The sequence below is a fragment of the Nuphar pumila genome, chromosome 9 (genome assembly GCF_984573655.1).
Source record: "Nuphar pumila chromosome 9, dmNupPumi1.hap1.1, whole genome shotgun sequence".
Classification (NCBI taxonomy): Eukaryota; Viridiplantae; Streptophyta; class Magnoliopsida; order Nymphaeales; family Nymphaeaceae; genus Nuphar; species Nuphar pumila.
In genome coordinates, this window is record NC_143257.1 from 80625433 (window position 1) to 80636960 (window position 11528).

At 37.3% G+C, this 11528-nt stretch overlaps 1 protein-coding gene across 1 annotated transcript; it reads left to right on the forward strand.

Moving 5' to 3' along the window:
• Positions 1-847: 847 nt before the first annotated feature.
• On the forward strand, positions 848-10772 carry LOC149828653 (uncharacterized). Its single transcript, XM_090017110.1, has 13 exons — positions 848-924; positions 1229-1340; positions 3763-3824; positions 4023-4110; positions 4216-4277; positions 4385-4481; positions 4610-5065; positions 8439-8909; positions 9007-9168; positions 9250-9351; positions 9434-9517; positions 9957-10084; positions 10634-10772. Exons 2-13 carry the CDS (start codon positions 1242-1244, stop codon positions 10770-10772), a joined length of 1950 nt encoding a protein of 649 aa, XP_089873236.1. The 5' UTR covers positions 848-924; positions 1229-1241.
• The last annotated feature ends 756 nt before the right edge of the window (positions 10773-11528 follow it).

Below are 11528 nucleotides of genomic sequence, written 5' to 3' on the forward strand. Positions count from 1 at the left end.
ATCAACACACCATCTTATGATCTTTATTAAATTAAAAAATAAGCAATAAATGATTATTGATTTGGCATTTTAGTCAGTTTTTAAACTAAGCAAAAGTGATGAATGATTTAAGATCCATGTCTTTGTAATGCAACTTATAAAACAAGCTGCTAAATGTAACAACGGAAATGTTGGCAAATTAGATGAGTTTTTGCAAAGTACTGAAAATAAGATAATTTAATAATGAGAAATTTTCAAAAGCATACTTAAATTTTTTATGACAAGTAATCACTTAAGTTTTCGATATTATTAAGAATGCATCTAAACTTTTTCATGGTTAATAAAAAAGAACCCACTTCTATCAAAGTTGCCATTAAATATGTACTATAATTAACAAAAAGTTACGTGGTTTTTATTATTGCCAAAACTTTATGTGTATTTTAAATAAATTTCAATTATTTTTTTAGTGTAAATCAACAACTTTATCCTATTAACTCAACTTGGATTAATGATAACCCAAGATAAATTGACAGAAGTGCTCTTTTGATTAACGGGACAAAAAGTAAGTGCTTTTAACAATATAAAAAACTTAAGTGTGTTTTCGAATACGATCAAAAGTTTGGGTGCGTTTCTGAAAATTTTCAGGGCCGTTGAAGATTACTCACCACACAAATTCTTACATCGTCCGTTTTAAAAGAATTTTTGAATGAAAATGGATGAAATAAAATGCCAGTGAAAAATCGTCCGTCATGAATTTCGGTTGGTCGATTCAAGAAAACTAAAAAAGGAAAAATAAATAAAAAGAAACAACACCCCACCACCTCTCTTTCTCTCTCTCTCTCTCTCTCTCTCTCTCTCTCTGCGTATGCATTCCCACGATCCGACGCTATCCTGGTTCGGCAACGGGCCTTCAGGGAGCCATTAGAAGCTTGAATAATACCCAAGGTAGCTCCCTCCGTCTTCTGATGCAGCTGCCTCTCTCTCTCTCTCTCTCTCTCTCTCTCTCTCTCTCTCGATTTGTGGTGATTATCAAGGTTTTAGCTGATCTGGTGCAATGCAGCTCGATTCAGATCCGCGCAACAAGAAAAACCGGGGTTCTCTGGGAGAAATTTATGTCTTTTCGTGGAATTATGATTCCAATTTCGGTTTTGGGCATTGTTTTTTTGGGATTTTGCCTTCTTATTATGAATATTATTAGTTTTCTGGGATGATGGTAATGGGGTACTCTTTTGTTGGCCGCGTGGTGCAGGACATTGGGAGAGATGGCGAACCGCTTGAAGGAGGACGACAAGAACGAGAAGATCATACGAGGCCTCTTGAAGCTCCCGGCCAATAAGAAATGTATCAATTGCAATGGCCTGGTGGGTTTCTCTGTATTTTTTTATTGTGATTTTTTTTTTGTTACTTGAAGAGATTTTGAATTCAAGCAAGCAGATCCTGAATTGTAGCTATCATCTATTGGATGACATGTCGAATAATTTTGGCTTGATTTCTTTGAATTGAATGTGGTATCTGAAATAAATGCAATGATTGGTTGGTTTCAGTGGAAGAATTTAATGGATTCGAGCAATTTGTTAATTGATGCCCGATTTTGGTGTTAGATTTTTCTTCTGTTTTCTTTCTGATGGTTTATATAAATGTCTTATTCTCTTGCATAATTCATATTTTAAGCTCCACCCATTTCCATTTTACGAGCATCTGCCGCTATCATTTTAGTTTCTGATCTTACTCTTATGTCACAAAGCTTTGCGGATTCGACTCGCAATCTCGAAACTTATTAAAATATCAGACATGGGGGCACGATTTTTTATTTTTTAATTAATAAATGCCTATTTTTGATATTCTAAAATTTAAAAACGATTTTTTATTGAAATACTATTAAAATAATAAAAAACCATCTGTACAAATCAGTGTCAAGTGAGCATGTCTGTGTGTTCACCAGGGGACACAAGGCCAAAATGGTGTGTTCTTGTGAGATTGACATCTGTGTTTGGACAAACATGATACGTGATTCACCTATGCTAGTGAAATGCATTTTGGGTGATGGGTATGGTACCTCAACAAACACTAGTTGGCATATGTGGAATACTTGTTCTATTTATCTTGGATTCTTTCATAATTACATTGTCTGTGAAGATCGATCTTCGTGTTGCCATGTAGAATTTCTTGCTGACATGTTTTTGTTGCACCTCGAAATGTCTTCTGTCGTTGCAATCGTAGGCCTGAGAAGTAATAGGCGAGCCCCAGATGACCGGGGTCCCTAGCTGTATGCATGGCCTGGGTGAGTAAGGAATGTAAACGGTTCAGTTGCAACCATATACCCGACCCGAATCTGAGTCTATTAAGCAGGTTTGGTAGACAAATCTGGATCTGGGTTTGGTATTAAGTTTTGTATTCAAACTCGACTAAAAATCCAACCTGATTGGGTGTAAATACGGGTTTTTAAGCTAGATGAATCCAGGTTTGGTTTTTATATTTTTCATCTGATTCCCAACCCCATTAAGTCAAAACCCATTAAGTTAACGCCTAGATCCGACCTGAATCCGAACCATTCACATCCCTATGGGTGAACCTTAGATGACCATCCTTCAGGACATAGATTTCACCCCCTCTTTTACAGAAGAAATATAAATTTTTTATAATACAAAACAATATTATATATCATAAGCTTCAAAGTCACATGCTAAAATCCAAATCCTGTCCTAAATATTGTAAAATCAGAAGCAAGGATATAATATAATGTGCAAAAACTTGGATGCTTTTTAATTTTTTTCTTCATTGGCATTCTTGTTATGCCAGTTAAGAATATAATTAAAAATTTGTATGGGTATTCGCACCGTGTTTTCTTAAAAAAAAAAAACTTCACTTACATGGCACATGGTAATTTTTTCAAAAATGAATTACTATTTAGAACTGAGCTCTCTCTCTCTCCATGCTTTCTCTGCCTTTTTAATGGCCACAAAAACAAGAAACTCTCTCTCTCTCTCAACAAAACGTCTTTCCGGGTGTAACTGGGTTGGGTATACCCCGCACGACTTGACATCTCGAATCGATTCGCTTGACCAGAGTCGATCTGAGCTGACACATTGATTCGGGTCGGGTGGGGGTATCGTGAATGAAGACCCAAACCCCTTAGGACCTGGTTCTCCTTTCATATCATACTCAAATGGTTCCCCATAAACAAACTCATAAATAAAAGTAATAAAACAAGAGAGTTAAAAGTTATCCATCAAAAACACATTGTGACAAAAATCCAGGTCACCCTATAACTATAGATACGCCTTACAACTGGTGGACTAATTAATACTTCACTACGAAATGCCTTTGTGGCAATTAGTCATGTGTTTAACAACATAAAGGGAAAATTTTCAGTTAATTTGTTTGGTATCTTGCTCACCTTTTACATGTTTTTTGTTTCCAACAGATATCTTGTTTTCCAGATCTTTCTTGTCTTGTTTCTTGTCACTTGTACTATTTTCCATATTCAGCTTAAATAAAGATTTTTGTCTTTATTTAGAAGAAAAAAAGATTGGCATGGTAAAAGGAGATGAAAAGCATGAGTTAGCCGGTGTATTGCTATGGTTCATCTGATCATTCTGTTTCCTGGTCAATCTTGCCTGTTTCTTGTTTGCTAATTTCCAAAGCAATCCATCTTTTCTGCTTCTCCTCAATTTTCTATTTAAGACTTTTGTCTTTGTAAGAATTGGAAATATCAATAGAAGTCATTAATAGATATTTATGGTTTATATTGTGGCACAAACTAACTCTTTTTATGCAAAACAGGGACCACAGTATGTCTGTACAAATTTCTGGACATTTGTTTGCATGACATGCAGTGGGATTCAGTAAGTTCTAAATAATTTGTCTCATCAACTCCACGTATACATCCTATTCATATACAATTTCCTTGTGCAATATCCTTGTTGGATTGTATATTCAATATGAACATCAATTGATGCATTGTTCACCTTGACGTGATATTTGTTTTTCAAAGAGTCTGTTTTCAAGCTATGGATCTTACTATTCTGATTGTAAATTGTCAGTCGTGAGTTTACTCATCGTGTGAAGTCAGTTTCCATGGCAAAGTTTTCGTCACAAGAAGTCAGTGCACTTCAAACTGGTGGAAATGAGGTATGCTTTATATAATACCAACTTATAGCACTTTTCTCTACCTTTATCAGTTTATCTTAATTATGACATTTCTATCTGAAATGTTAACTTGGAATGGTTCTTCAGCGTGCAAAGGAAATTTATTTTAAAGAATGGGATCTACACCGTCATTCAGCACCTGATGGCAGGTTTTACTATCTTTTTACTTATTTGTTTTTTTTTTTATTGCAAAAAGGGTGGGGTGGACGGTGTGGTTTTGACTGTGACAGCCTGTTTGCTCACGTCTTATTTTCAGTAATATTGATAAGCTCAGGGATTTCATTAAACATGTCTATGTGGACAGAAGATACACTGGGGAGAAGGGTACTGATCGGCATCTGAGGGTGAAAATGGTTTGTTAAATTTTTTTGTTGGTGGATCTACTTTGTTCAAACGATTTCTGAATTTGACAAACTTTGTAGGTTATATATATTCTCTGAGCTGCTTGTTTCTGCTTAAGGTGGGACTGTACTTTGTGCAGGGAGGTGGGGAGGCTTCAAATGAAAACAGGAGGACAGATGCTTATCGTGGAGATCCTCGGAGCCCGTCAATAGGTCCTGGTGGGAGAAGGCCTGAACACAGTCGCTATGATGATAGAAACTCTAGGTACGGTTATGATGGTAAAAGAAGTCCGAGCCATTACCAAGTCACGTACAGGACAAGTCCTGCACGCTTTGAGGTTGTAGACGATAGGTTCCGAGATGAGAAATTTGGAAACGGTAATCAGAACAGGAAATTTGAAGACCGGCGGTTCCCTGATGGGCCATCAAGGACTGAGGAGCAGTCACCCAATCGTCAAAGGGATTCAAGTATATCCGGTCCTCGAGTGGTTCGTCCTGTTAGAGATATTTTGGGTGAGGATGTTCCACCTTTACAGGTTTCTGATCCAGCAAAATCAAATGATACCAGGGTTGCTGATGGTTCTGCTCCTACACAGGTCACTTTTCTCCTAGCCGTTATATAATACAATCTTTTCAGATATGTGCAGTTGTCTTCCTTTCACATGCTATGTAACTAATATGCAGAGTATCATTTTTCTCTATTTCAAGTATCATGATTAAATTTCGGTTGAGTTAAAGGGTTCAATTTTAGTAAATCGTATCTCCCAAAAGCAGAGATGTATGACGGACATGGTTTTAGATATATAACAGTAGTTGTCACTGAATGGTATTTCCTTGCACCAAAATAGCACTTTGTTTTCAGTAGTTAAGAGCTTGCTTGATACTCAGAATCCTGGTTGCTAATTAACATGAACAGCTCCTCTGTTTTTGTCCTCGTACATGTGATCTTCATCATTCTTTTAGGTCATGTTATTTTGTTTGCCCTTTTCTTTATGAAATCTTTTGTCGTTTTGTCTTTTCTGTGTTGCATTCTCTCCATTAGTGTCATCGTTTTGCAGAAGAGTAGAATGTCCATGTCTTTCTATGGGGTTACCCTTGCTTTCCTACTTCATATCAAATGCTTTTAGTTTTCGCTTGGGAAACATTATGTAGAAAATTCATCTCAAGGGAAAAATGTCCTGGTAAAATATTTCACCTTCGCCATCAAATGTCCCCAAAGGACATCGTGAATGCCTTACTTTTGGAGGTGGAGTTGTTTGCATGTTGCAAACATGGGATTATCTCCCCTTGCAAGAAACAAGGCCAGACCATTCTGCAGAAGTGTGTAGACCTTGGAAGCTTTCATCCATCAAGTTGAAGGTTATGGAGAGGAAGTGAAGCTGATCCCAGGGCTCAACCAACCAATGACAGGGAACATCTTTATTCTTTCTATTGTCTGCTCTCAATGAGGTGCCATCCTGATTTTATTTAAAACATTATGTGGAAAATCATAGGCATCCTCAGGAGGTTGGTGATTTGAACCTCCCAGTTTTTTTAAGAATCTTCTCAGCTTTGATGCCAGCTTGAAATTGGGATTGGACAATGTTGGTGGCAATCTCTCCATTTGCCCTCTAATATAAATAGAGATATCTTCAATAGGGTGGAGACTATAGGGACTTCATTTTTTGTGGAATTTTGATAAGAACTTGGGCCATGATGATTTTCTCAAGGATACCTAGGAAATCTGTTTAACCAGATTTGGTCTTAGAGATGTCAAGACTCCATTGTGGATGAGGTGTTCTCTAAAAGCATCAAAAGTTCTTTGGTTTTCTATTTCTGATGACTTAGGATGGATGTTATCTTGTGGGAGGCATGTTTACCTGTCTAAGGTGTTAGCAAAAAGGTTGAATAATTTTGATTGGGTTAATTTTGTCATAACCTTCATATTCTAGTCCTTTCACGTTAGCACATGGGATTTGGCCACGAGTGAAGAAGCTGAGTATTTGAAGTCCCGGTCACCATTTGGATACATTAAGGAAAGCATCATAGCCAATTGATTGTGAAAACTGGTAGGTAGGTTTCCTTCCATAAGCTTTGATCATTTGCTACTTAGAATTGTAAAATATTTGGTAGAAGAGTTGTGTTTAGATTCTTTAAAAAGCACACACACTGGTCATTTCTTCCATTCTTTTGGTTCGACGGTTACTTGAGAAGCTATTCATGATTTAATTATATTTGCATTCTTTGTGTTTTGGCTTATAAACTTGTAGCTGATAGCGTTTCTATTGCCATTTGGATGTTGGCAACACTGGAAATGGTAGGGATACCTGACTTGTTTCTTGCATATATTCAGAAATTTGGGGTTCATTTGTATGTTCATGTTGGACACATTTAGTTCTTCAGATGGCAATTGCCTCCTCTTTATTTCCAGATTTTTCCTACTCTTTTCTTTTTCTTTTTTGAAGGGTTGGGGGGAGGGTGAGATGATTATTGAGTACCTAGGTTTAGAAGTGGGTTGAGGGATTTAAGGTCTTGAGGTATAAAGTGCAATGATGTTCCAGTTGACACTTGCGGTATGAATTTTAGTTAATCTTTAGTAATGGAGAAATATTAAGCTTTAGTAACATTGAGGAGAAAACATAAGATTGGATAAACAATCTGGTGTATTTTATTATGGGGTGGTTAAAAATAATTTATTCAAGTGAAATACATAATAGCCAATAAATACTACACCTCTTGATAAAGGAAAATATATATTAAATTAGAACTTGGTTACTAGTAGTGCTAGCTCAGAGTGAGAAACTTGCTCAGGAAGTGGGACATGAAAGGTTTCCCTACCACTAGGGAAGTTTCATGGAGGTGTGATCATATTGGGGTGAAACATGATTTCTTACACTGACAACTACGAAATTAGCTAATTAGAGTCGTGTAGCATGATTTCTGTTTTTCTTCTTATAAAACTGCATATTTATGTTGATTTACTCGTTTTGGATGAACTGATTTGATAATTGATATAATTTTAATCATCATTCGTTACATTTTTTTTTGTTTTTGCTCCTCCCTGTTGCTTGCCATTCACTAGGCAGATTTGATGTCACTTTGCAAATGATTCCTCATATTTGCTTCTTATTTCCTATCTCTTGAACCTTCTCAAATCTTTAGGCTATCACTTTCCATTTCAGTATTTCAGCATCAACGTCACATATTTGCTCCTATGTGATACATAGTGTGTGAGAGCTATAGGATTTACTGACATTGTAGTCTTTATTATAATACTTTCAAGTTTTACCATCTTATCAATTGTAGTACTTCCTAGATGACCTTTATATTGAGCAAAGGATCTGTATAATTGAGCTTGGTAACCTTTACTTTATTATCGCTAACAACTTTGGATGCTTTATTACACACAGAGGGAAATGAAGTCTGAATGGATCGGTAGGAAGTTCTGATTTTAACTTGTTGCTTTGGGCAGCCAAGCGTGATCAATGGTCTAGTGTTTTGAACATACCAAAAGCACCTGGAGAATCTTTCCCTAAGAATTGTTGATAATAAACTCAGCTACAAATGGAATCAGTCTGAACTTTTATCCTTCCATATGGATGATCTTTCTAAAGGGGAAAGATGAACAAGCTTCTTATCAGTCAAATTTCAATTTTAGCTTGCTTTAAGAAATTATGGTATTAACATGAATTCATGAAGAGTAGAAGCTTCAATTAGATCTGTTCCCTCTGCAGTGCACCTGACAAAACTTAAAGAATCACGTCCTCGAAGTGGTTCTGTCAGCTAACACCATAATTTCAATTGCATGAACTTTTATGCAATATGGATAATTATCTTAGGATCTTTTTTCTTTCCCTGTTTGTTGGCTTTCAGGTGCTATTTCAAAGGCAGTTCTGTTTGCTTCATGCAAAAAATATTAAAGCTTCTCGGTGGCATAAAATATCTATTCTCTTTTAGAAGTACTTCATTTTGATTTTATTTTAATTGCAGAGAACAACATCTTCGAGTAGCATGGGTTCGACTGAGGGAAATTCAACTGAACTGAAGAGAGTAAACTCAGGAAGCTTAATTGATTTCACTGCAGAACCTGAATCTCCAGTCGCAGCAGTGCAGCATGACCCTTTTTCCGGTCCATCTGTTTCTCAGTCGCCCACCAGTTCATCACTTGGCATTGATGAGTGGGCATCATTGGGCAATTCCTCACATGAAAAAGCAGCTGAAACATCTTCAAATGCAGCTTCACCTGCATCTGTATTGGAACAATTGTCAGCTCAAACTACTACACCAGTTGCAAACATCTCTACAGTGCCTGCTGGTGTTGTTGATTCTTTAATCAACACTACTTCAGGGGGGCAGTGGCAAGCTATGCAGCAACAACAGCCATCTCTGTTCCCTGGGGCTGATGGTCAGCCCATGGATGCGCCCATTCCCCAGTCAGTTACTGGAGTTCCAAACAGCCAGGTACGAGGATATGTTATTTCTGTTATGCAGAGAAACCTGTTGGATGTTAATTCTTCTAAACTGATATGCATTTACCCTTAAGCTTGTGTCTGTGCAGCCCTGGGATTCAATTTCTGTGCCTAATGCACAAACACTGTTAACCACACAAACAACAGAACCATCACAAGTTGCTCCCGTACAAACTCAAGAAACTAAAGGGGCAGCACCAGAGCTCAATGCTGTTGATGCAAAGAAAATTGTTAGACTAGAACTTCCTGAGGTAATAAGTTTGGTTACCCTGGCAAAAAGATGATGTTGTGACTTCATAGGTAAATTTCTTACGTTGGAAAATACTCTACAGGATCTTTTTACTCTCTATGCGGCGGCACCTGCTCCAGTCTCTGCTTGGCAATCTGGACCACAGGTTGGACTGAATTTTGGTGGGCACTATCCTGCTGCAATGGTAATTTTATGCTAGCGATTCTTTGCTGTTTCTAAAGTGTTAACTTTAGAGTCTTTAAGTAACAAAGTGTCTGTTATTGCAGCCAATGTCCACTTTTCCACAATCTTCAAAGTCCACAAATCCATTTGATCTGACCACTGAACCAGCCCCAGGTCCTGTCACTCCGGTATGGTATTCAATTTAGGTGTCTTTCTCAGTTTCTTATACATATGATAGATAATTATGCCGTCCAAATAAAAATAGGTGGAGGGTAAACACAATGTAATGGCAGAAATTCATCAGTCATCTTTCATTCTCGATGCTATGGCAGTGTCATACTATATATTTTGTCATTTGGGAACTTCTTGAGGGACGTGTGTTACAGTATGCGAGTAAATAATGTATGAAAATGTATTGAACAGACTTCAATTATGTGTTATATCATGCATTTGATTTAAGATACGCCATATTTGCAGAAATTGTTTTATCTTTTTATACTATAAAAGCTTATTGTTATGCTTGTATAGAACAACTATGTGTTCCATTTTGATTATTTAGTAATTACATTTCTAATTGCTCTTCTGAGTTTATGTATGGATTCGTTTGGTTTTGTCATTTTGGTGCAGTTTCCTTCCATGTCATCTTTGCAAGGAGCATTGCCAAACATGAGCATTTCTAGCTTTGGTACACCTGCTCCTCTATGGATGCCATCACAGTCACCGACGCTTCCAGTATCACTGGCTCCCGGTAGAATGTTCTCTTCAAATTGTTGTATTTGGAATGTCATTCAATAATATGTGCTAACAAATATTTTGAAACTTTAGGTGCTTACATGGCTGAACTTGTTCCTAACAACTTGCAAACTATGGGGTAGGTCTCTTTTCCGCTGCATAATTTTTTCGAGGTGAAGAGCCATTAAGCAAAATTTTATGTTGTGCTGGTTGCTAAAACTATACAAGTGGCAAAAAACTCAACAATCTTCTGAAAGACCGTCTACAGTATAGCTGAAGTGCATTATTTTGTTCATTGTCTCTGCCATGCATGTGCTTGTTCTGATCAAAATATAAGACATTTTCTTCATGGATTGTCTTGGATGATAATTGGATTCAGCTGAGGATACCCTCTATAGAACCGCTCGAGTCAGAACTTGCAGTTTTCTGAACTTCTTTAGCCTAATTGTGCTGAAGTCTTCGGCCTCATAATTATTTGTGTGGTATAAAAACAAATCCAAGTCCAAAGCTACACACACACACGCACACACATTTAGACGAGCAGCTTTTGATGCATTTTGGTGTCATTGCAGTCAACCGGTCGTGGGAAGCTTTAGCAGTGATGTGGTAGCTCAGGTTCCTCCTGGGGTTGATCAGCAGCCAGCAGCTGGAGGTCCACAGCAGTCTGTCCCAAATACTGTTGCATCTCTTGCTGGTAATCCTTTTGGATAAGATTTTGAAAGGATTTTAATGGTCAATACCTTTTTAATTGTTTGGCCTCCATACTCTGGTTATTTGAGAATCAAATGAAGCAATTTTTTGGGTTGAACAAGTTCCATCTGGTTTATCATTCGGTCCTGATCCACTGTAGACTCTTTTGCCTAATCTGGTTTGCCATGCAAAACTAAAGGTGAAGGAGAAGTGCCGTGAGCCGGGTGGTGGCTATGGAACATAGGCATCCAAGAAATTTAATGCCTCATCCATTGTTTCTCTAGTTTTTAAATGTATGATTGATAAAAAATATGGTTTCTTAGCAGGTGGGGTTCCAAACCTACCTGCTTGTGTATTTGTATTCTTTTATTCTTTGTGAGGGAAGTTTGTATTTGTATTCTTTGTATCAGTTTGTTGTTTCATTTGATCCCCTTCACACGGTTAATCGTTGGGCCATTTTCTGTAAAATGGCATATATTGATCATGGTTGTTTAAATAAAGTTTTTGTGGGTGAGATGCTGGTAAAACATCATGTTTACTCTCTCTCTCTCTCTCCTCAAAATCATAGGTGCAGATTGTTTTGGCCCAACCGGGCTTCATAGATTTTTGTTCAGCATGTTCCAAATGCTAGGAATCTGCTATTGGATCGTGTCTTCTTGGAAGAAAAAATATGATTTTCACGAGTTGAGAAGATCTGGTATATTTTTTTTTTTTGAAAGTCATACAACTATACCATTGGGTTTTGAACCTACACCGTCCCAACACAAGTTGACTTGC